Below are 25,063 nucleotides of genomic sequence, written 5' to 3' on the forward strand. Positions count from 1 at the left end.
GTAGATTTGTATTGCATATAAAAGGCAAAAAAGAATCAAAACTATATTGACTCAAATATTCAATTTCAAACTAATGCACAATGACGACTGCTAGTAACATTCTTTTAATTTCTAATTTGTTTAGTTTTTTTTATTAGAATGAATGGTGATGAGCGGCGATATTGCGTTGGGACTAAAATACGAATTGCATGTGAATTTTATGTCATATTCAGGCAAAACATCAGTTTGTTTTATTTTTTAAAAAAAATAGAAACGAAATTATAGTACTATTGTGATTTTATTTTTGTTATTAATTGTATTTCTACTTGGTTTCCTTTTTAAAAAAATTAAAGGCAAATTGTGTCTCTATTTTATTGATCGTAGATTTGTATTGTATATGAATGACAAAAAGTAAATCAGAATATAGCAAAAAAAATCAGAATATAATAGGAAAATTAAATAAATCAAATGGTAGGAAGGTAAACGGCAAAAATAAGGCCTGAGTGGGTTCCAAACATAGGATCTACGGTTCTATACATTGGAACCTTATCTACTGGGCTACGAAATCCTTTTATATTTCTTGAGTGAAAATCTTATAGAAAACTTTGAAAGACTGCATAATTGGAAAGAAAAAAAATATAGCTCCACTGAAATAGTTAAGATTAAGACAAGCTATGGTACTCCTTGCGGCCACAATGTCACATCATAGTGAATGTAGGCTCGAGCTTGTCAAGGGGTCGTTGTTTCACCTTTTTGGCCAAAAAACCAAAAAAAAAATTTATAAATAAAAAATAATTTATAAATAAAACACTTCTATCCGTGTTCTTAGCGATATAAAAACGAAAGCGGAAAGAAAAGGCAACTATAAAAAACCCAAATCGTCTAAAAATTTAAATTTTGATTTATAAATAAAATACGTAGATCGTTAAGGCCAAACTCAAGCAACTCATAGACTCCAAGTTTTTCTATCTATTAATAGATATAATATACTGCTCCGTCAAAAAAAGAGGATTTAAAAAAATTAGTCACACATAAAGTACTATTTTATCATGTAGTAACAATAAAAATATTAATCATAAAAAATTTCAAATAAGATCAAGAGTCAAAATTTCTTAAAAAAACACAGAAAATCGTTTATTTTAGGACGGAGATCATATATATCTATATTTATTAGCTTTTACAAGGTAACGTTAGAAAGCCTTACCTGGTGAACCGGAGAACGACCTACAAGAAGATTAGCACGTTGACGACCAATTGACTCACCCCTCCTCCGCTTTCCGCCCTTCCCAATCACCTCTGCAGTGCATATGCAACAGAGAGAAGTACAGTTAGCATAGGCGACATGGTGGTGTGCAGACGAGCAAGCTTTCCAGCCACTCCACCGGCGGCTGCTGTGGCTTCACGGCCTCTCGGCCCACTGGCGCTCGCCCTCGCTCTCGCCGTCTTGTCGGCGATGCCTCACGCCGCGCTCTCCCGGAGCATGGCGCTGCCGCCGCTACCAAACTCGCCGCTGCAGATGAACCTGACGTGCGAGGACGTCCCCTTTCCCTTCGGCGAAAGATCAGGCGCCTCTCCCCCTCCCCCCGGGTTCGTGGTAACATGCGGGCCAAACAACGAGGCCATGCTCCAGATCGGCGAGCATAGGTACATAATCGACGAGGTGTCGGTGCCCGAATCCTACATCACCATACTTGCAGGCCCCATCAAACAGACATGCTACGACCGCGGCGGCAGGCCGACGCAGACCACCGGAATCGGCGCGATGAACCTGGAATCCACGCCCTTCTCCTTTTCCAAGCGCAACGCACTCGTCGCCACCGGCTGCAACTACAGGTTCGTCGCTTACTTCACGAACTCGTCGGGTGGTGAATCTGGTGATCCGCAACCAACGACTTGCGGAACCTGGTGCAACGGAAGCTCTGACAGCATCATCAACGGCTCGTGCAATCTGGCCTGCTGCAAGGCCGACATGCTGATGGATGGCGCGAAGGAATTCACCTTGACGTTCAGCAGTTCATGGCCATCACGGCATGTCTCCGGCGAGGAGGCCAGCACCTGCAGCGCCGTCTTCTTCCTCGACCAAGAAGAGCAAGTCTTCACCGGCGCCGGTAGTTCCAGGAAGATGCCACTGAAAGAGGCGCTAGTACCGCCCGGTTACCGCAGGATGGTCTTGGATTGGGCGATTCCGGGCAGCAACTGCGAGCAGAGTCTGCTCCTCGCGGCACAGTACCAGTGCGGCAGCATGAGCACGTGCATCGACGTGCCCGGCGGAGCGGGCTATCGCTGCAGATGCAACGCAGGGTACGACGGCAACCCATACGAGCAAAACGGGTGCACAGGTAAATAGCGCTTCCGTTTTCCTTGCTTCCGTCCTAAAATAACATTATTTTTCAGTTTTTTAATACAATGTCTACTCTTCGTTTTATTTAAAATTTTTTACGATTAATATTTTTGTTCTTACTAGCTGATAAAACATGAATATTACTTTATGCATGACTAATTTTTTTAAATTTTTGTATAAAATTTTCAAATAAGACGAATGGTCAAACGTTAGATACGAAAAAACGAAAAATAAAGTTATTATGGGACGTAGGTAGTAAAATATAAGGATCAGTATAAAATTTAGCCAAAAATAATGTTGAGAAGAAAACAATATGGTGGTGCTTATATTAAATAAGAGTGAATAATCATAAGTGCAGGTGATGATGTAATTGAAATAATTTTAAATGAAAAATAATTAATATGCTAGGTAGTGCTTATTGGAAATACTTATATAGTATGATATTGAAATCGTACAAATGTTTATATTTTGAGACGAAGGCCGTGCTTCATACATCACAGAGATTAAACATGTGTAGGGTAAGGGGAAAAAAAAGGAAATAGTATTCCTCCACATATATTATTTGCTTTGCTCTCAGGCCATGCACTGGTTTAGAACTGTTATTGTTTTCTCCAAGCGTTGGAGTACAAGCGGGAAAGGTTTGTCACAGCATTTTTCTGATTGGATCACGGCAGAGTTTAATCAGCCAATTATTCATAGAATCTAACGTGTTGGCTATGAGTAAAATTGTGTCCTGCTTTCTGAATGAAGCTTCGCCCTGTTTATGAAGATATCAACGAATGCCGGGACGTCGGTAGCAACAACTGCAGCAGTTTGCCCATCTGTCATAACACTGACGGAGGTTATACTTGCACCTGCCCCCGGGGCATGGTTGGCGATGGTTACAAGACAGGGACAGGCTGCATCGATCCGCCTTTGACACCCGGTAACATGTCGCATATTTGTGGACTGCGTAAAATTCTACTTATCCTGGAATTCTGTTCAAAACGGTGATCCCTATGTTACCTATCATAGGATGTTTTGATCATACCTATATTTATCTATATTTATCCATAGATTGATGAATATTTTATATATTTGTGTTTAGAGTTATTAGTATCTATATAAATCTAGAGACGACTCTAAAATTTTTAACATGAAATGGATATAATATATGCTAATGCCCCGTCGCAAAAAGGATGTAATATATGCTAATGACCCGTCCAAGTGCTTATGAAGTTAAATCGTCTAAAAAGGTGATATGTATCCGAAATACTACTTGATCCAAGCATTTCATACCAGAATTTTACTTTTTGTTCACATGTTGAACAAAGAGTTTTATTTTCTGTACTGCCCTTTGATATTGGGTGACTGGTATATGGATCTCTAGATGTCAATCATGTCAGCCACCACATTAAGGGCACTACATTAGAGGAGGCCCATCATGGAAATTATAATTTTGAAGTCAATCCTTTTGGCAAAATTTGCTACAGGGCATCGAAAAAATATGTAATTAGCCAATGGACACCGTAAGATTACAAATTTGTTGCAAGGCACCACAAAAATATAGTAATTAGCTGAAAGACACTCCGGCCATTATTTTATTAATTTCAGGGTCAAAAAATATAAAAATGACGAGATTGCCCTCGGTGGCCGGGTCACCGCTGCCCTCGCTGCAGCTAGCTAGGTCGCCGCCGCCGCCACTGCCTGCTCAGTCACCCTATAGGCTTGGGTTCGGATGTGGTGCGGCATCGAGACCGACTGGATCTGGTTCAACCGGATCTAGTTGACATAATGAGTTGGCTACCGAGGGTAATCTCGTTATTTTTAAAATTTTTGACTTCAAAATTAATAAAATAATGGTCAGAAATCAGCTAATTACTATATTTTTATGGTGCTCTGCAGTAAATTCATGATCTTACGGTGTCCATCAGCTAATTACATGTTTTTTCGATGCTCTATAGCAAATTTTGCTAATCCTTTTAATGTGGCTACGTGTGTATTTAGTGACCATCCGGCTAACAGGACATAAAAAATTGTCATATATATATATATACACACACACACATAAATGTATGACATTGTTAGCTTTAGGATGACATTCCACTATTTGTTCTATTAAAAATTAGTGGAATATGCAGAAATATAGGTCATGCTTAAAATACCTTAGACAATAAAATCAGCCACAACATAATAATGATACCTGCATAGTTTTTATTAATAAAGCAAATGCTCAATCGTCAAGTCCAAAAATCAACAACATACATTTAAAAAACGTAGTATATGGCAAAAGCTAACATCCTATATTATTTTTATTTACACGAGCTCTCACTATTTCTTGACCCACAATATTTCTTGTGTTTGAACATTTCCTCCCTCTTTACTATAAGATTTTGTATACAAATTCATATATTTCTTCCAGCTGACCACCCTTCAAACATAAAAAACAATACACATGTTGCACGGTATTTCCCCACGCTTTTAGCTGTAATATTTACTTCTCACAAGAAATAGATGTAATATCTCTACTAAAAAACAAAGTCATGCACTCATGCCCCCACAAAATAAAAAAGAACCAGAAAACAACTGAGGCCTAGACCGCGGTCGGCAGTAGGGAGAAGTGAGTTAGTTATCCTGCGCGAAAAACGTAGTAATAGATTAAATTTATTTTAAATTTTATTGTTTTTAAACCTTTTTATTTTAAATTTAAAACTAAACTCTCCAAAGACTTATTTTCAACCCCGATCCTTTTTTGTTACTCCCCCTCGCCTGACGTGGCTAAAAATTTAGATTTGAAAAAAAGTTTTACAAGGATCTATTTAAAAAAAATAAAAAGGTTCCAAAGAATTAAAAATTCGTCACCCCACAACCTTCCAAGCAGTTCACTTTCTATCCCTTAACCAAAACCAAGTTGCATTTAGCACACGTAGAGATGAAAGTGAACAGTTTGAAAAGGTTGAGCGGTGAATAATGTATGGTTTTAGAAGTTTTAAGAATGACTTTTAGTTTTTTTAAGTAATAGTACAGGGAATATTTAAGAATGTACCACTCTTAAATGTGGCAATCAACCTATGTATCTATGGCATGATAGTATGATACACACATAAGGTGACAAATCCTTAAACGTATTACTGTAGTAGTGGTAAATAATTAAATATCCGTAGGGTGTAAAATGGATTCCCCCCCCCCCCCCCCCCCATCATGCTAATATACTCATAAAGATGCCACCAATGATCTGACCAAGAACATTCTCTTTCTCGTGCAGGCAAAACTACCCAAAACCAACCTCAAGGTACCGTACAGCAGAGTGCAAATTGTTCACCGCACAGAAGAGCATTCTAATTTCAGTCCTTACCATCAGGGGAAAAATATTTTTTTCAATAATAAATTTCTACCTAGTTCAATGAAGATAATTCTTTATTCCTCCAATGAAATGTGTGCCTGAAACTGAAGGACCTAGAAATCTTGTTTACAATATCTAACATTGAACCACTAGTATGCTACATCATTTTTCATTTGGAGAACATCGGTCTAATGCATGCCATTTATTTATCTTCAATTCTATTAGGCCAAGATGTGTGCGCTCACCTGGAAAAGAATCCTTGCATGTACACGGAGTACTGCAAGGATGGACAAGGAGTCACTACATGTACTTGCCCGAAAGGCATGAGCGGCGATGGACAGAAAAAGGGAAGTGGCTGCAAAAGGCAATTTCCTTTAGATACTGCTTTGGGTAACATATTCAACACCTGGCATTCCACAGCAAATCATTCATTTACTCTCTTCTATTTTCATTTTTCGTTTTTCATTCCTCTACTATTAATGCAGTTGATTAAAAATAATCTCCACTGCAAAACTGCTGAGCTGTAATATAGCACTAATGCTGACATCATTACTAACATGAAGCATCATTATATATATGACCAGTGTATTGACTGCATTTATGATTAATGATTGTACTGAGCTAGCAAAAGTAGATTAGGCATAGCTAATGATAACAAAGATTAAATAAACGTGTTGAGGCTGTAATAAAAAATACCTCAATATTGTTTCTGCATGAAAGAAGTCAGAACTCCCAAGTAAAGCGGTACCACTCACGATGTAACAATCTGCAGAAAAATAGTCCAACAGTCAATAGGTCATAAAATCCAATAAATCTTGCTATTTTGCACCTTTTTACTTCCACAAGAGATTTACTAAGGAAGAAAACTAACACGAGCTGCGGATATTCTCATCCAATGTCTGCAGGTGTAGGTCTTGCACTTATGGTTGTACTAGGTACAACGTTGATGTGCTACTACTGGACAATGAAGAAAAGAAAGGTAGCAAAAGAGAGAGCTGAGTTATTCAGGAAGAACGGAGGCTTGCTATTGCAACAAAGATTTTCGACAATAACACCTCAAGGTGAGGACTCATCAGCGAAGATATTTAGTGCCGAAGAACTCAAAAATGCCACTGACAACTATAATGAGAGTCGGATCCTTGGTCGCGGAGGAAGTGGTATGGTTTACAAGGGTGTTCTTCCGAATAATACCATGGTTGCCATAAAGAAGTCCATCGTGTTTGATGAAAGCCAGGTGGAGCAATTTGTCAATGAGATTACCATTTTATCACAAATAGATCACCCAAATGTTGTCAAGCTCTTGGGGTGCTGTCTAGAGACAAAAGTTCCACTGTTAGTTTATGAGTTCATACCTAACGGAACACTCTTCCAGCGCATCCACAGCAGGAGCACTTTAACATGGGAAGATTGCTTGAGGATAGCTGCAGAAACAGCAGAAGCACTAGCCTATCTACACTCTACATCTACACCGATCATTCATAGAGACATTAAGTCAAGCAACATACTGTTGGATGAAAATTTGGTGGCTAAAATATCAGACTTTGGTGCATCAAGATCAATCCCATTGAATCACACCCATGTGACAACTCTAATTCAAGGAACAATTGGCTATCTCGATCCTGAATATTTCCAAAGCAGCCAGCTCACAGAGAAGAGTGACGTTTACAGCTTTGGAGTAGTTCTTGCAGAGCTGTTGACAAGACAAAGGCCTATATCTGTAGGTAGTCCAGAGGAATCCTGTAACTTAGCTATGTATATTGTGATTTTATTTAATGAAAGGCGTCTACTACAGGAGATAGAGCCACGCATTTTGGCAGAAGCAGGTGAAGAGCAGATATACGCTGTTGCACAACTCTCAGTCAGATGCTTAAATTCGACGGGAGAAGAACGACCAGTTATGGGAGAAGTAGCTTCAGTTTTGCGTAGGCTAAGAGAGTCATTTGCCAAGGAGCAAACTGTCAGAAGAAACGATGAGTCCGTACAGATAATTAATGAACAAGAGAGTGCACATAGTGAGCCAAAACCTACTTCCAGCCTGCAGTCTTCAGAAGAAACTACTATGCGGTACAGCTTGCCAGCTGAAATACTAGCTTCTTCTCATTTGGCAAGATGATGTTCTAATTATAATATTAAAATGAGATGCTTGACATTATCTAAAAAAAGAGATGCTTCAGTTGACAAAATCCAACATTCTGCAATTTTAAAGGAACTCTGCAGATGTTCAATTCCTTGATTGTTTCGGTCAACAATATCAGCTTGGATGTCCTTTGATCTAAAAAGGAAGGCAGATCCAAACTGGCAGTCCTAGTCCTGTGAATGTTGTTTACCCCTTAAATTTGATTCGAGCAAAGGCTTCCTATGTCCTAAAGATATGTGGAAACAGGTGAGTGCCCAGCACCATGGGGCAAATCAGCCAACTTCATGTCAAATGGTAGCAGCTATTACCCGGTTTGCTCATGAAAATTCCAAAAGGAGAGCCAGCGTGATTTATATACCTCATATGCCTTAACTTACCCCGATGCCGCGATGCGCGCTGCGCGCTAGGAATGCTTGGCCGCTCCGCTGTGGTAATTAGCGGAAATCTCCTCGGGCTTCGTGATAATCGAATCCATCTGTTCTGCTCGCGTTGTGGTGCGGTTTGTTCCTACGGCGGCGGGCGGCGGGCGGCGGTGGGAGAGCAATATTGGCCGGAACTCACGAGGAGGAAGAAAGGTCGGACAGGTGGGCCCTTCCAAGAATACGCGTCACTATTTGCGGCCGTTGGATCTATTCTACTTGGGCTAGAAGGGAAGCGCGAGGAACGTGAAGCCCATAGTCGTTCGTGGGCTCGTTCGGGGTTGATTGCGATGACTGCGGATGCGATTAATTGAGTATTAGCTTTTATAAATTAAAAAATAGATTAATTTAATTTTTTTAAATAATATATATATTAAAAATACAACGTGTAACAGTTTTGGGAAGTGTGCACGCGGAAAAAAAACGAAAAACTTGTCTCATGTGTCACTTGAGAACACGCCCAATATTAGAGTTGGCTAAGGCTGCACCGACTTAAGTTGTGCACAGGCGGAGTGACACATTTAGTGTTATAATAATTATCATCATCAACGCTAATTATTATTACTCTCTTCGTTTCATAATGTTAGACTTTCTACCATTGCTTTTATTCATATAGATGCTAATAAATCTAGACACATATATAAATTATGTATATATTTATCAATAAATGAATTTAGGCAAGACTAGAAAGTCTTACGGTAGGAAACGGAGGCAGTAGCACTTAATGTTTTTTAACTCTAAAGTAAAATAATAATATTAATTCAAAGTTTTGAATTATAGTAAAAGGTTTAAATTTAGGGTTGAAAATATCAAATTCTGGGTATAACTTTTCAATTCAAATTGGAGAATCTGAGTTGAAAGTTTTGAAAATTATTGGTAGAAAATTTACTCGAATAGTTGAAAATTCTTGCAGAGAACCATGGTTTTCAGAAATAACAAGAGAAATGGAATGCATACTGTAAAAACTCATACTCCCACTGGTTCAACAATCATTTGGTATGTTGTACGCTACCATGGGAGGTCCATAGACAGAAGTGGGCTGCTCTCCATGGATTTATCCACGACACTGTCCCCGTGGTACAACTTCAATGGCTGAATGTTAAGCATTTCTTCCTGACTGCTCCCCTCCTGAAGCAATTGCATATGATCCCTCAAAGCCTTTTCACTTTTCAGGGACAGATGTTCTTTCATTAGCCTTCTGAGCGCTTCAAGTTCAATTGCTACTTCTATCATTCTTGGCCTCTCTTCCCCTTTAAGCTTCAAACACTTCAGAATCAACTGCGACACCACATTAACATGCCTCATTCCAGCTTCCTTCACCACGACACAGTCCACTATCTCCTGTAGTCGATTCTGCTGGGCAAGTGTCATGAAATGCGAAGCCAGATTTATCCCTTCCTCTTGCCTTTGATAAGATATCGGTTTCTGTCTAGTTAGTAGCTCGACAAGAACCACACCGAAACTATACACATCGCTCTTGTCAGTTAGCTGGCTGGTGTAAAAATACTCAGGGTCCAAGTATCCTAATGTTCCTTGTACCAAGGTTGTTACATGTGTCTGATTGGAAGGGACTAACCTTGAAGCTCCAAAATCCGATACCTTTGCAGTGTAGTTCGCATCGATTAGTATATTGGCAGACTTGACATCCCGGTGGATGATCGGCACCTTTCTTGCTAAGTGTAGATTTGCGAGAGCTGATGCAGTTTCAGCTGCTATCCTGAGCCGATGCTCCCATGAAATCTGTACCAAATTGCTATTATGAAGGTGGTAGAACAGAGCTCCATTTGATATAAATTCATAAACCAGTAAGGGTACTTGGGTCTCAAGACAGCAGCCCAGTATCTTGACCACATTTTTGTGATCAATTTGTGAGAGAACAATCAACTCGTTGATAAATTGCTCCATTTGGCTCTGATCCACAAGCTTTGACTTCTTGATAGCTACAATGGTTTGATCAGATAATATCCCCTTATACACTGTACCATATCCACCTCGACCAACAATACGATCATCACTAAAGTTGTTTGTTGCATCTTCGAGCTCACTGGTAGTGAATATCCTTGTAGGCGCTTGGTGAGCGAATATCTGTTGTTGCAGTAACAAACCACCATTCTGCAAGAAGTATCGCTGTTTCTGCTTTGCAAGCCTCCTCTTCTTTACTATCCAATAAGTCCAAAAGCCAAGAACAAGGAGAACAACCATCAAACCTAGGCTTCCACCTAAAATGTGCATTTGAAACCTGAAGGAATTACTACTACTTCATGTGTTTGTTTTGATTAAAAGGGTTTCAAAAGAGATAGCAAAATTAATATTGAGGGTGACTTGCCTACAATAGACAACATTGATGTATCTCTTTTACACCCAGTTCCCTGCTTCTTGCCATCTCCTGTCATGCCCATTGGACATGTACAATTGTAACCACCAAATATATTGATGCACTTGTGAGTGCAGGGGTGGTTCTTCTCGTCTTTGCATTCGTCAATATCTTAACAGTCAAAAGTGTGAGATAAAGCCAAAAAAGGATATCTGAATAAGGCACGCTAGCCAATAGTTATTGGCAACCAGGAGGGATAGATCATCGACGACGGAAAGCATGACAGCCTTATTTTCCGTTTCTGTTTTTACTTATAAACTAAAATTTTAATTTTTAATTTTAAATTTGAAGTTTTTAATTGTAATTTATTTTAACCCATTTAAATCATTAAGGAACACGTATATAAAAATTTTATCCATAAATTATCTTTTATTTATGAGCAATTTTACAGTCCAATAAAAAGTAACAAAATATACCTCAAGGTACCGGTACTTCGTGATACCAAATCGTTTCTGATCGTTGTATCTAGCCACACACATTCTACTTAGCTAGATCCAATGGTAAGAAATAATTTGATAAGGTACTTTTTGTTAAACCGGAGCAAATCTTATTTATTCAACAAAAAGTATCTTGATGCATTGAATCGTTTCCCACCATTGGATTTAGCTGAGCAGGAAGTCACTGTTAGATCTAATGATCAGAAACAATTTGACACCATGGGTACCAATACCTCAAGATATTTTTTACTATTTTTCATTAGACTAAAGCAAATCTCTTTATAAATATATACGTCAAACAATGAGGGCCTGAATTTATTACCTTGACATCCACCAAGCCCCTCCACGTACGGGTTCCCAGCAAAACCTTCAGAGCAGTTGCACCGATACCCACCGTTTCCGGTTCCACCATCCTCCACATCATAGCATTCAGTATTCCCCATGCACTTGTAGCCGGTCCTGAGAGCGCGGCGTGACTCGTTGCAACTGCTCCCCTGTATATACCAGTCGAGCACCATCGTTAGGTTACCCGTCCCCACGTCTCCGTGCAGGTCATCCCTGGAGAACGTGTACGACTTCGCGATGAACGCCTTGCTGCACCATGTGCTGCTGCTGCTGTTGCTACTGTTGCTCCTCGACCTCGAGGACGGCATCAGCTGGTTCCGTATGCTGGTGAACTCCAGGTCCAGCGTCCTGAGCCCCTTGGGCACCGACGACTGGCAACATCCCACGCCGGAGCACTGCCCGCCGACGATGCTTCCCTCGGAGGCGCAGAACGACACGCACCCGCCGAGGTATCGGCTGGCCGTGCTGCTGCTGGCATCTTGGTCGCTGGTGTTTCTGATCATCGCCATGGCGTCGCAGCCCACGACGGTGAACTTGTTCTGCGTCTCGGAGAACTGGTAGCCCACGAAGGATGCGCTCCTGAGGTCGAGCGATCTCTGGCTGTTGTTAGGGCAACGGGATGAGTATATGGTTTGGGCAGTCACATGCACGTACCCCTCGAGCAGGGAGATATCGAGGACGCTGTAGTTACCAACACCAAGCGAAATCGTTGGGCCTGCTTGACCACATGATTCCGCAAAGCCTGGCAGCTGCGTAAAAGGATATGGGATTAAAACCGAGCTGTTGGGGCACCTGATTGGGCTGAACTGGGAAGAACTGCTCGAGGAGAACGACGGCATGAACAAACAGAGTAGGAGGAACTGCACAAGAACCGTGGAGGAAACCATGTGCACTTGCTTATCAGAACGAGAAATTGAAGCTGATGCACAGCTACACAGGGATCAAACTCAAGCAACCGAGCGTGTTCATAGCTTCATATACCCGTCATCAATTTTATAAGTGCGCAAAGGGCTACATGCCTGTTTCGTTTGTCACACCAAAAGGTGCAGGCTCCTCCTCCAGTGATCAGTCACGACCATTCTGCCTAATGTCTCAGGAGGAATAGCTGGGGAAAATTGCGTTTGCAATTGGATGGAGTGATACGATGTTTTGACTGAGGATTGGTCGCCGAAGGGTATATTTACAAACAAAAACTAGTTTATGAATAATATATATATATATAATTAGTGATGCTGAAAAATAAAATATGATGAAAACCTTTAAAATCAAACTTCAATAAAAGATTAGTTTATAAGTCTAAACAAAAGAAAAAGAAAAGGACGTGAATCGATGTGAAAGCAGTTAGTACTGTAGTGAGTAGGACCTTTTTTCGGTAATATACCCAGGTATTCAACCGAGCTCACGCCGTAATGTACTAGTTGCCCCAAGACACGTTTTGCTCCGATTTCAGACCAGCAGAAATTTTATCATCCTTTAAGAAGATATTGGAACGTATTATTTTTTAATATAAAATTTGGTACCTCTAATTAATTTATATATTAAGATATTAGAATTTTAAATATAAATTTTCGTATCCAGTGGTATAAACTAAAAATTTGATTTATAAGCATAACCAGAAGCAGCAAAAAGAAAATACGTCGGCACCATCGCCGTGTACTGACTGAGGTCACGTTCGTTTGCCTCCGGTAAGTTAATTTACCTCCTTATTTTTCGCTCGCACGCTTTTCGAACTGCTAAATTTTCTATAGAAAAGTTGTTTTAAAAAAATTATATTAATCTATTTTATATTTTTTTAATAATTAATAATTAATTAATCATGTACTAATCTATTACTCCCTTCATCCCAAATTGATCATCATATAAGTTCTAGGCACAAAAACCAAGAATCTATTTAATTAGCATTGAAAAACTAGAGTTACAAACCCCAAGCTGCATGTACATCAAAGCTGATTGGGTAGTTACATGTAAGCATTTAATGTGCGTGTTAACCAAAGGGTTTTCACACATAATAGACTATCTTCTCTTATATATAATTAATTTGAGATTTCTAGTTTTCTCTTATATGACTATTAATTTGGGATAAAAAGAGTATTATATTATTTTTCATGACAGTAACTCTGCCAGGACAAGTGAACTTATCTCTTCCAGCCCGAACGCGTCCCGAAACCTCTCGCGGGGCACAGGCCACAACCCACGGTTGACTTGAGAGTGCTTGGCCCGCAAGAGCCGCTTCCCTTCCCTGTCAACGAGCAAATCTCGTGCATATCAAGATTTCTATGGCAAACAGGGGCACCGATCGACGCACCGTCCACGGCAGCCTCTCGCCGCTCTCGCGAGACAATACGTGTGATTGGTTGCCTTTTCCAACGGAAGAACAATTACTATATTTGCAAATAAAAACCAATTTATAAATAAAATTTTATATATGTGTTATTAGCGATAAAAGAATTTTGGCTGAAAAATAAATTATGATAAAAAACCAAAATTTACTTTAATTTAATATTAAAAATTTAATTTTTGACTTATAAGTATAAGTAGAAACGAAAACATGATCACTAATAAAATCTATGCAACACACTTCATCAGCAGGCACGACCGCTTCATCGACAACAACGTCGACTATTCTTGGTTGGGTAAGTAAACAGTATGGAAAACAATGCAATAAATTACTATATAGCTAATTAGCTATAAAATCTTGAAAGTTAGATTGATATGATTTTTTAATTAGGTTGATATGATTTTTGAAATAACTTTTCTATAAAGTTTCCATAAAAAACACATCGTTTAACAGTTTAGGAAGCAAACGTGCAAAAGGATCTAGTTTAGTTAACCAAGTAGAAGAAACCGTCCTACATCATCTACTACAGTAATAACTGCATCAATCCGTTATCACTATTATGATGACATTTTACACGGCGTATGGAGTTTAACCAAAAGTTAGACGCAACTGTCATTAACATAAATATTAACAAAGAGTTATAATCATCTTATCATTTAGATTGTTTTAGCGCAATACATGTAAGTTATAAACATTAAAAATAGTAAAGATTTTAGAATAAATCAAATTTAAAGAAGAGATACGCTAATTAATACATATTTATATGCGCGTGTTATATTAAGGATATATTACATAACATGAAAAAAAGTAGTTACATGCTATTTTAGAGACAACAACGATACCAACACGTCAACATGGTGTGAAGGGCATACATACTCGATAATCACATCTAGTGACGAATCTAGGATTTTTATTAAGGCTACGTCTGTGTCGTATATAATTTAGTAAATTCATTTTAGCAAATTAATAATAATGATAAAATTGACAACGTGACTCAATATATATACACTAAGTAATATGTATTTGTATTCTAGTGACTTTTTTTGGAAATTTGTATATACGGGTATATACCGAGTACTGAGTGCAGAGTATGTTAGGATATACCTAACGTACCCTTTGTCTATGTCCGTGATCACATCCAACAAATGGACAAAGGAGCACACGGATCATCTGACTTTAACTACATGGGCACTTCAGTCATTTATATATGAGGGGGTGTTTAGTTAGGGAAATAAAAATTTTTGGATGTCCTATTAGACGTTTGACTGGATATCGGAAGGGGTTTTTGGACACGAATGAAAAAATAAATTTCATGGCTCGCCTAGAAACCGTGATACGAATCTTTTGAGCCTAATTAATCCGTCATCAGCACATGTTGGTTACTGTAGCACTTATAGCTAATAATAGACTAATTAGGTTCAATATATTCATCTCACGATTTCTCACGTAAGTGAAATTAGTTTTTCGTTTCATCTATGTTTAATACTCTATTTAGATGTCAAAAATTCGATGTGACGTTTTTGAAGGAAATTTTTAGGAACTAAATAGGGCCTGAGCCTCACTTTACTACGGTCCATATTATGTCAGTGATAGATCTATACACGTAGCTACGTTAGAGAAGCCCCAGTGCCAGGGAGCTTTAAAGCATCCTCAACAGCTCATTTAAATTTAATCATCCATATCTTCATTTGGATGATCATAACACTTTCATCTTTCATATCTTTTTGTACTCCAGCAGATCATCTATATATGGCATCCTCTATATTTATTTAGAGGATTGAAGATAGATCATCTAAATATAGAGTTTCTCTCTTAATATGGATGACATCTAAAAATAGATGATGAAATAGATGTTCTACTGAAGCTTAACTTTTACTCTTTATCTTTTAGTTTTAGGACGTAGGATGAGATGGATAAACTGTTAGGAGCGGTGATTGCTTCGTGATCGCCGCGCACTATTGACTCTGACTTGACTGCACTTGAGCAAGACGGCAACAACCACAAATTGGAAGAAGTGGAGCCAGCAATGTAGTGTCGTCGCACGTCAGATCGAGTCGCGACCAGCTAGCGTACGTGCCGAGAGAGCGGTCTTGTGCGATTTTCTCGCTTTCTTCGTCGGTTAGTCCAACCAGGCCTAACCGCCTAAGAATCCGGGTTTCATCATGCCTTCGTCCATGGAACAAATATGTGTTGTTGATTTCAACCTTATTTGTTCTTGTCCTGTTGTGATACTATCAATGTTTATTTATTCCGTCTTTTAGCCAACCACCGGCGATCCACTGCGTGTCGAACCCGAGCAATTGCCTTTCCAGCAATTTTTGTTGGCTATTCCGCTGGAGCCAACCAATATAATGGCACTCCACTAGCATAGCTTCTCGTGTAATTACAAGTCCAGCTTTAGTTAAGACTATAGACCAACGGGCATCCTTCTTTGTAAAGATAGTATTAAAGCCAATCAATTTCGACTTTCGAGTGGACCAGATATTTCTTTCTGAAAAACAGAGTCGAACAGATATGGACTTGGGAAAAATTCACCAATTATTCCTGATATAACCATCTCTGTGTTTCTACATGACTGACAGAACAACACAAAAAATCATTACTATGAACAGAGGGATGATTGAGAAGTTATAATAACTACGGAAAAGTTGTTTGTCCTGACAGAGTAATAACATGAGATATCCCCTTAACCTCGGAACTAAAATGGTGCCATGTGAAGGTTTTCTGGAAACTTCAACTTCCTTCCTTTTCTATTGCTGCTTCTTTTACATATATATTAGTACATGGGCCAGCTAATGGGCCAACTCACAGTACACACACGGACACTAATCTATTTACAGCCCAACACTCCCCCTCAAGATGGGTGATAGATATCTATCATACCCATCTTGTCACAAGAACAATTACACTCTTTAACACCTAAACCCTTTGTTAAACAATCAGCAACTTGTCCATTAGACGTTACAAATTGTAAATCCAAAACCCCCTCCTCTAGTTTTTCTTTGATAAAGAAACGATCTATCTCCACATGCTTTGTTCTATCATGTTGGATTGGATTATTGGCGATGTTAATCGCTGACTTGTTATCACACCACAACTTCATGGGGTTGTTTTCCAAAAGTTTCAACTCAACTAAAAGATTTCTTACCCATAACAATTCACTCAAACTTGCTGCCATTGCCCTATATTCTGCTTCAGCAGTTGAGCGAGATACTACAGATTGTTTCTTACTTCTCCAAGATACCAAGTTGCCACCAACAAAAGTGCAATAGCCTGAAGTTGACATTCTATCATCAGAACAGCTAGCCCAGTCTGCATCACAATACCCTTCTACCTTGATATGTCCATTTTTCTTGAACCACAAGCCTTTGCCTGGACTTCCCTTCAGATACCTCAAGATTCTATACACAGCCTCCATATGACCACTTCTTGGATCATGCATATATCGACTCACCATACTAACAGCATACGTTATGTCAGGTCGTGTATGACATAGGTATATCAATCTTCCTACCAATCTTTGGTATCTTTCTTTATTCACTGAGGCTCCAGACTCTGCACATAACTTATGATTTTGGTCAATCGGTGTAGAGGCTGAACGACATCCAAGCATACCTGTATCTCGGAGCAAATCCAATGCATATTTTCGTTGTGAGAGAACTATCCCTCTAGGAGATCTTGCAATTTCAATACCTAGAAAGTATCTCAGCTGGCCTAGGTCCTTGACCTCAAATTCTTTACTTAGATTTTGCTTTAACTTAGATATCTCCAAGTAATCATTGCCAGTGATAATCATATCATCAACATAGACAGTAAGAATGGTCATATGATTTTCACTATGATGATAGAAAACTGTATGATCTCCATTGCATTGTTTATAGCCCATAGCACACATTGCACGCCTAAACCGATCAAACCATGCTCTTGGCGATTGTTTAAGGCCATATAAGGATTTCTTCAATCTCAACACCTTTCCCTCAGTCTGTGAAGTAGCAAATCCCGGTGGGACCTCCATATACACCTCTTCTTGAAGATCTCCATGTAAGAATGCATTTTTAACATCTAACTGATGTAATGGCCAATCAAAATTAGCGGCACAAGAGATAAGAGTTCTCACCGTGCTCATCTTTGCTACTGGTGCAAAAGTTTCATCATAATCAATTCCATATGTTTGACTATATCCCTTAGCCACAAGTCTTGCTTTGTATCTTTCCACCTTACCATCAGGGTTTTGCTTTATTGTATAGACCCACTTACAGTTGACAACTTTCTTCCCTTCAGGAAATGGTACAAGATCCCATGTTCTGTTCTTTTCAAGAGCCTCTAGTTCATCTAGCATAGCTTGATGCCATCTTGGATCTTGCTTTGCTTCTCTCCAATCCTTTGGGGTGGCAATGGGTAAGTCAGATTCTTCTCACCATAGAATGGGACAGATTCTCTAAAAGTAACATCCATACTTACAAAGTTTCGTCGTTCTGATGGACTCCAACACTTATAACCCTTCTGTCCAGATGAATAGCCTATAAAAATGCATTTGACAGCTCGAGGATCAAATTTTCCAACTGAAGGCCTATGATCTCGAACAAAACAAGTGCAACCAAACACTTTTGGTGGAACGATAAATTCATTTTTCCCAAACATCAACTCACATGGTGTCTTTATTCCAAGTATCCTTGAGGGTGTGCGGTTGATAAGATAAGTTGCTGTCATTACTGCCTCACTCCAAAGGAATTTAGGTACATTCATAGTATACATTAATGAACGAGCTATTTCCAAAATATGACGATTTTTCCTTTCAGCAACACCATTCTGTGGAGGGGTATCAGGACAAGAGGTCTGATGTACTATTCCTTCTGATGAAAGAAGTCTACCAAATTCACCAGAAGGAATAGTACTGTGAGTTGGCCCATTAGCTGGCCCATGTACTAATATATATGTAAAAGAAGCAGCAATAGAAAAGGAAGGAAGTTGAAGTTTCCAGAAAACCTTCATGGTATCAGAGCTAGGCTGAAACCCTAGCTAGCTCAGGGAGGGAGGACACGCCATTGCCGGGCGGCCAGGACGACGCGGCGGAGGGGTCCTGGTTCGGGCGGAGGTGCGACGCGGGCGCGCGACAAGCGGAAGGAGCAGGAGCTGATTCGGAAGGAGGCACAGCCGGGCGACGGGGACTACTCGTCCAGAGGCAGAGGTAGCAGGCAAGCCAGCGGAGGCAGTCCGGAGCCAAGAGCTGCGGCTGGGTTGCGCTGCGGCACGAGGCAGGTGAGGTCCCTTCGTCCCGTTGCCGGCGACGGCGAGGTGAGCAGAGGTTGAGCAGGGCCGTCGGTGTGTTGGTGGCTGTGTGGCTGTGAGGATTGGTGCCGTGGTGGTGGCTGTGCTGTTTGGTGCTGTGGTAGCGGCTGTGGCTGTGTGGATTGGCAGGATAAATCACCAATCAGTGTTGCTGCTGCTGTGTTTTTCTCACTCAAACTAAAGCAGTCAGTGTTGTTTTTCATCTCTGTTACTTGATTAAAATGGCAGAAAATCAGGGGCTTGAACAGGTGATGGGTAAATTGGTGGATATGCTTGCAAAGAAGCTTAGTGAGGCCCCAACTACAAGTAATGCAGTGGTTACTCATACTGAAACAGTGCAAAAAATTGAGTTGATGCAAAACGATATCAAATTGGAGGGTGTAAAAAATTATTTGAGCTGGTCAAGAAGAGCACTATTGATTTTAAAGACTAAGGGATTGGAAGGATATGCTACAGGGGAAGTGAAGGAGCCTGAGAACACTCGTGTGGAATGGAGGAATTGGAGCACTACCAACTCGTTGGTGGTAGCGTGGTTGTTAACCTCACTTATCCCTGCGATTGCTACAACTGTTGAGACCATTTCCAGTGCAAGTGAGATGTGAAAAACTCTTACTAATCTATACTCAGGAGAAGGAAATGTGATGTTAATGGTGGAGACACAGGAGAAGATAAGTGCTTTGAGACAGGGGGAGCGTTCTGTTGCAGAATATGTTGCAGAATTGAAGCATTTGTGGTCTGAATTGGATCATTATGATCCTCTTGAGTTAGAGCACCCCAGTTGTATAGCAAAAATGAGAAAATGGATTGAGCGCAGAAGGGTCTTTGAGTTTCTGAAGGGCTTAAATTCAGAGTTTGAAGGGAGAAGGGACTCAATGTTTCATCAAGCCACTCTTCCTACCTTGGATGAGGCTATTGCAGCTATGGCACAAGAGGAACTTAAAAGGAAAGTATTACCTAATGTCACACCATCTCCCTCAAATCCCACATATGTAGTTGAACAAAATAAAGAGACCAGGGAGTGCTTCAATTGTGGTGGAATGGGGCACCTCATGCGTGATTGCCGTGCTCCACGCAAGCCTAATTATGGGAGAGGAAGGTTTAATGACAGGGGTGGAGTAAGAGGTGGAAGAGGTTATATAGGTAGATGTAACAGAGGCAGAAACTATGAGTATAGAGGTGATCACAAAGCTAGAGTGGCCACTCTTCAAGAGGGTTCTTCTGGGACTACAAATATGGATGTTGCCAACTTTGTTCATTCCACCTCAGGTAACTTAAATCAAGCATTTATGTCTTTTCATAGTTCCCACTCAAATTGGATACTAGATTCAGGTGCAACTAGACATGTCACGGGTATGTGTGAAGAATTTGCATCATATAAACCACACTCATTTGCACGGAAAGAAACAGTTCAAACTGCTGATGGAACATTATGCTCTGATACCATGAAGGTTTTCTGGAAACTTCAACTTCCTTCCTTTTCTATTGCTGCTTCTTTTACATATATATTAGTACATGGGCCAGCTAATGGGCCAACTCACAGTACACACACGGACACTAATCTATTTACAGCCCAACACCATGCTTTCCTCGGAAATATCATCAAGGCTCAACCTCGATGATGCTTCAATGATCACGTCTGCATTATGATTGGATTCACAAAGCAGAGGGTCTGTTTCAGTCTGCTGGACCGAGTGCTGTTTCATCAACCTTCTCAGAGCTTCAAGTTCAATTGCCACTTCTATCATCCTCGGCCTCTCTTCACCTTTCAACCTCAAGCATCGTAAAGCCAATTGGGCAACGGTTTTAACATGCTTTGTGCCAGCTTCCTCGGCCACTTGAGGATCTACAATTTCCAGCAACTGGTTCTGATAGAATAACATACCAAAATGCCAAGCTAGATTTCTCACGTCATCCGTCTTACCATCATATATAGGTTTCTGTCTTGTCAATAGCTCAATAAGAACCACACCGAAACTGTACACATCACTCTTCTCGGTTAGCTGGCTTGTTTGGAAATATTCAGGATCCATATAACCCAGTGTCCCCTGCACTAAAGTTGTCACATGGGTCTGATTGCGCGGTATTGGCCTCGAAGCACCAAAATCAGATACCTTTGCAGTGTAGTTCTCATCAAGGAGTATGTTTGATGACTTGACATCTCTGTGAATAATTGGTTCCTTTGTAGCCAAGTGTAAGTATGCAAGTGCTGATGCCGTTTCAACTGCAATCCTTAGGCGGTCCTCCCATGAAATCAGGACAGATGTGTTGTGAAGACGATGGAAAAGGGCCCCATTGGTGATGAATTCATAAACCAACAAGGGAAGTTCTGTTTCAAGACAACAGCCTAATAGCTGGACCACATTCTTGTGGTTCACTTGTGAAAGAATGACCAGCTCGTTTACGAATTGCTCAATCTGGTTCTGATCAACTCGCTGCGCCTTCTTGATTGCCACAACCATTTGATCAAATAATATACCTTTGTACACGATCCCAAACCCACCTCGACCAATGATATTGTCATCACTGAAACTGTTGGTCGCTTTGTCAAGTTCACTAGAGGTGAATATCCGCAGTGGTGCACTATGAGAAAACAACTTCTGCTTCAGCAGCATGCCACCATTCTGCATAAAGAATCTCTGTCTTATCTTCACAAGTTTTCTCTTCTTAACAAGCCAGTAAGTCCAGAACATGAAAATAAGGAGAAGTGGTAGCAAAGCTAGTCCAGTAACTGCACAGATATATGAAAATTTAGGGATTTTTATGCATGCAACATTAATCTACTCAAGACTTTAATTGAATGATTACATGATACACATGGCAAGACACTGAAACAGGGCTTCAGAAACTTGCCTATTGCAATAACCATTGTACCAGTTCCATTGCAGCCACTGCCCTCCTTTAGGCCATCACCTGTCATCCCTGCTGGGCACTTGCAGCGGAAATTCCCTTTCGTGTTGAGGCACTCATGCATGCATGGACTCTTCATGGTGCATTCATCAATATCTTATAAAAAATCACACAAAACCAAATGGGCATCAGGCATGAACTATTCTTGCCGACTATTAAATTTGGGTATTTTATCATCTTTGAAAAGTACCTTGAGGTATCAAAAATTTTAGTACCTCTAGGTACATGGTACTAGAGGTACTGAATTTTTACACTGAAAAATGTGATACCTTGATGTATTTTTTTATAATGTTAAAAAAGAGTTTTTTTCCATCCTTGAGCAGGTACCATGAGGTACCACTTTTTTCTACGTAAAATTTAGTACCTTATAGTACCTAAGATAACAAAAGATACCGAATTTTACATAGGAAACAGTGGTACCTCTTGGTACCACTCCAAGGATAGTAAAATTGCTCGTTAAAAAAACTTATTAAATTCGTTCAAGAAACTTGACTTGAAGTGACAAGCATGAATATGTTTGTTACCTTGGCATCCATCAGGACCTTGCAAGTATGGGTTCCCGTGAAACCCATCGGTGCAATTGCAGCGATATCCAATTCCATTCGATGAGTTATAACAGTCAGAATTCTCCTTGCAGGCATATGATGAAGAGCGTCTTGCCTCCTCGCAGTTGCCACCATATATGGACCACTCAAGAACAACAGGGCGGTATAGAGGGTTGTCTCTGTTTGTGTTGCTTAGATCACCCCTGGAGAAAGCATAGGAGTTCTGCTCCACGATGAAAGCCTCGCCACATGCTGGAGTATTATTGACCCTGTTGTGCCTGCTGAGTTGTCCAGTTATGCTAGTAAACTCCGATTCGAGCCTCTTTAACCCCTTCGGCACCGATGCTTGGCAACAAGCCACACCAGAGCACGCACCATCAACTATATCGCTCTTGGCGGAGCAAAACGAAGCACAGCCACCGCTATACCCACGGCTACCGTGGCTACCGTTCAATAGCATGGCTACCATATCACAACCCACAGCTGTGAATTTGTTTCTTGTATCCGAGAATGTGAAGTTGGTCCCTTCCAGGCTGAAGCTAGAGTTCCTCTTGCATTGCTGAGAAGTGGCATTGGCCGAGATGGTTACAAAACCATCCAGCAATGAGATGTTAATAATCCCAAACATGACATTGTTAATGCGGATCCTAGGACCGGAGCCGTACAAGGGACAGGTGATCTCGAACCCTTGGGCGGGGGCGGGGTTCCCACCAACAATACCAAAAGGATAAGGGATGGAAACATTGGAGCAATTGGAGGTGCTTGATTCCATAGAATAAACAGAGGATGCAGATGTCTGTGTGAGGAAGAGAAGCGACAGCAGGAGAAGAAGGTAAAACATTGTCTTTGGCATTAGCCTTTAAGAAGAAAAGATAGACCGTGTCAATACAGCTATCAACTAGAATGGAAAATTTGCGTCATGGAGGAGGTGAAGAAAGAAGATTGAATGTTAAATAGGTCACAGGGTTGCAGCCTGGGCTGTCCCTTTTTAACAATAAATAGAAGGTAGACCACATCAAATACTTAAAAAAAAAAGGTAGAGAGAAAAGAAGTTGTCGATTTTTAATGGTAAATACTGCAATACTTATCACTTATGGACAAGTTTGTTGGTATTGGCTAGGGTGGGGTGTATGCACAAGCTTAATCCAGGGGGAAGTAAGATCAGAAACCAACCATATTAAGTCAAGTTGCATCTCTCTGAAAAAAATATCAATGGTCGTGTTTGTCATTAAGAAAAAATAACTAAATAAGCATGCTCTTGCCTAGCATTTGCCCTGCATGTATCAATGACTGCCCGACTGACACTATGAGACACTAAAACATAATAGCAGAATCCTAATTGAGCTTTTCTTTTTGCAATGGAAAGGTCGATATTTCCTTTCGTTTTACTACTTTTCTGTGGTGGCCGGTGACTCGTCTCTGTCTTCTTGCCCTTGAGTCCTTGACTAATCTCGCAGGTAAGATGCGTATGATCAATTGATCATGGGCACTCCCCTCCCCTGTGGTGAAGCCCATGGATTCTTAATGAATATATTCACAGGGAGAAAACGACCGGTTTGACTTCCACATAAATGACTAGTTTCAGACTGATGAAAATATGCATAAACTTAAGTGCTTAACGAATGGGCATTTGGTTTACAATCTCAATCCGCAAGATCACCCAGAGCTCTAATTTACCATCTTAATTAGGAGCGAACGAACTGTATTTTTCAGATCGGCGTTGCTATACTTACGATCAATTTATACGACTTGCGTACAACTAAAAGCATGCGATCATTGATTAATCAAAAGAGTGGCATTGCAGCCGTTGATTAATTTAGTCGTACACAAGTCGTATCACTTGGTCGTACGCATATCAATTTCCTTTTCAGATTGAACTGCACATTAGCCCAAAAGTTTAGCTCGTTACCTCGCCGCTACGTACTGTCAGGCTGGCACAACTGCGCCGAGGACCGTGGGGAGATCACTCGCTCCCTTGCCGCCTTCAGCCCCGCGCCGCCTGGCCGGTGCTCCTATCCAGCACCCTTCGTCGGCGGCGATGGGATCGAGAGCAGCAGCTCGATCGGGAGGGCACCGCGGCTGGGACGGGCGGCGCTTTCTCCTGCGTCTAAGGCACGGTATGAGTTAGTAGTAGGAACCGAGGAAGTGGCGATGGATGAAGCGGAAATGGTCTGTGAGCCAGAGGAGAGAAGTGGGGAGGCACGGCTAATCGGCTATAGCTGGATGGATCGACGGTCGCGACCTGGCCGTGTTCGTTCCCCCCTCTAAAGGCCACGTGTCCCCTCTCTTTTTTCGTGCGTTCGTTTTCTAAACGGTAAAACGACGTATTTTTTGCCATGTTTCTCATGAGATAGAGGCTAGAGCTGCATACACTAAGCAGCACAGGTTAGAGCAATTTTTATAATAAGAGCTTTTTTCATTTTTGAGAAGGTATCATGAGGTACCACTCTTTTCTATGTAGAATTTCTATGTAGAATTTAGTACCTTTTAGTATCTAAGGTATCAAGAGTATCAAATTTTATATAGAAAATAGTGGTATATCTCTTGGTACCTTCTTAAGAATAGTAAAATTGCTTTTATAATAAAGATGATGTCATCTCTAATTTTAGCTATATAATTAACTCATCAAT

At 40.5% G+C, this 25,063-nt stretch overlaps 3 protein-coding genes and 1 long non-coding RNA gene across 6 annotated transcripts; 1 reads left to right on the forward strand and 3 right to left on the reverse strand.

The window, feature by feature from the left end:
* The first annotated feature begins 1,252 nt into the window (after positions 1-1,252).
* Positions 1,253-8,093, forward strand: LOC102703579 (wall-associated receptor kinase-like 1). Its single transcript, XM_015836771.2, has 5 exons — positions 1,253-2,318; positions 3,090-3,245; positions 5,565-5,591; positions 5,868-6,032; positions 6,548-8,093. Exons 1-5 carry the CDS (start codon positions 1,322-1,324, stop codon positions 7,753-7,755), a joined length of 2,553 nt encoding a protein of 850 aa, XP_015692257.2. The 5' UTR covers positions 1,253-1,321; the 3' UTR covers positions 7,756-8,093.
* LOC107304141 lies at positions 5,909-8,348 on the reverse strand. The gene is made up of 3 exons (XR_001550172.2): positions 8,157-8,348; positions 6,339-6,408; positions 5,909-5,997 (listed from the first exon to the last, which is right to left on the reverse strand). It is a non-coding gene; the product is annotated as an uncharacterized LOC107304141 (long non-coding RNA).
* Positions 8,349-9,092: 744 nt separating this feature from the next.
* Positions 9,093-12,295, reverse strand: LOC102705902 (wall-associated receptor kinase 2-like). Its single transcript, XM_040523287.1, has 3 exons — positions 11,332-12,295; positions 10,525-10,683; positions 9,093-10,417 (listed from the first exon to the last, which is right to left on the reverse strand). The coding sequence occupies exons 1-3, from the start codon at positions 12,239-12,241 to the stop codon at positions 9,207-9,209; spliced, it is 2,280 nt and encodes a 759-aa protein (XP_040379221.1). The 5' UTR covers positions 12,242-12,295; the 3' UTR covers positions 9,093-9,206.
* Positions 12,296-16,411: 4,116 nt separating this feature from the next.
* LOC102704144 (wall-associated receptor kinase 3-like) lies at positions 16,412-24,599 on the reverse strand. 3 transcript variants are annotated; one of them, XM_040523136.1, is made up of 4 exons: positions 22,413-24,322; positions 21,832-21,984; positions 20,541-21,709; positions 16,412-16,522 (listed from the first exon to the last, which is right to left on the reverse strand). In XM_040523136.1, the coding sequence occupies exons 1-3, from the start codon at positions 23,284-23,286 to the stop codon at positions 20,541-20,543; spliced, it is 2,196 nt and encodes a 731-aa protein (XP_040379070.1). In that variant the 5' UTR covers positions 23,287-24,322; the 3' UTR covers positions 16,412-16,522. The 3 variants fall into 3 exon arrangements, with proteins under 3 accessions (XP_040379070.1, XP_040379069.1, XP_006653729.1); XM_040523135.1 differs by lacking the exon at positions 16,412-16,522 and adding an exon at positions 24,343-24,599 and having other exon boundaries at positions 20,330-21,709; positions 22,413-23,290; XM_006653666.3 differs by lacking the exon at positions 16,412-16,522 and having other exon boundaries at positions 20,330-21,709; positions 22,413-24,321.
* Between the last annotated feature and the right edge of the window lie 464 nt (positions 24,600-25,063).

The sequence above is a fragment of the Oryza brachyantha genome, chromosome 4 (genome assembly GCF_000231095.2).
Source record: "Oryza brachyantha chromosome 4, ObraRS2, whole genome shotgun sequence".
Taxonomy (NCBI): domain Eukaryota; kingdom Viridiplantae; phylum Streptophyta; class Magnoliopsida; order Poales; family Poaceae; genus Oryza; species Oryza brachyantha.

Excerpts from the sequence above, each read along its gene's own strand:
- LOC102703579 (XM_015836771.2), top strand. The coding sequence starts at position 1,322 with ATGGTGGTGTGCAGACGAGCAAGCTTTCCAGCCACTCCACCGGCGGCT. Across the intron at positions 2,319-3,089 it reads CGAGCAAAACGGGTGCACAG|ATATCAACGAATGCCGGGAC; the intron begins GTAAATAGCGCT and ends CTGTTTATGAAG. Across the intron at positions 3,246-5,564 it reads CGATCCGCCTTTGACACCCG|GCAAAACTACCCAAAACCAA; the intron begins GTAACATGTCGC and ends TTTCTCGTGCAG.
- LOC102705902 (XM_040523287.1), bottom strand. The coding sequence starts at position 12,241 with ATGGTTTCCTCCACGGTTCTTGTGCAGTTCCTCCTACTCTGTTTGTTC. Across the intron at positions 10,684-11,331 it reads GGGGCTTGGTGGATGTCAAG|ATATTGACGAATGCAAAGAC; the intron begins GTAATAAATTCA and ends TTGACTGTTAAG. Across the intron at positions 10,418-10,524 it reads ATCAATGTTGTCTATTGTAG|GTGGAAGCCTAGGTTTGATG; the intron begins GCAAGTCACCCT and ends TGCACATTTTAG.
- LOC102704144 (XM_040523136.1), bottom strand. The coding sequence starts at position 23,286 with ATGCCAAAGACAATGTTTTACCTTCTTCTCCTGCTGTCGCTTCTCTTC. Across the intron at positions 21,985-22,412 it reads AGGTCCTGATGGATGCCAAG|ATATTGATGAATGCACCATG; the intron begins GTAACAAACATA and ends ATTTTTTATAAG. Across the intron at positions 21,710-21,831 it reads TACAATGGTTATTGCAATAG|TTACTGGACTAGCTTTGCTA; the intron begins GCAAGTTTCTGA and ends ATATCTGTGCAG.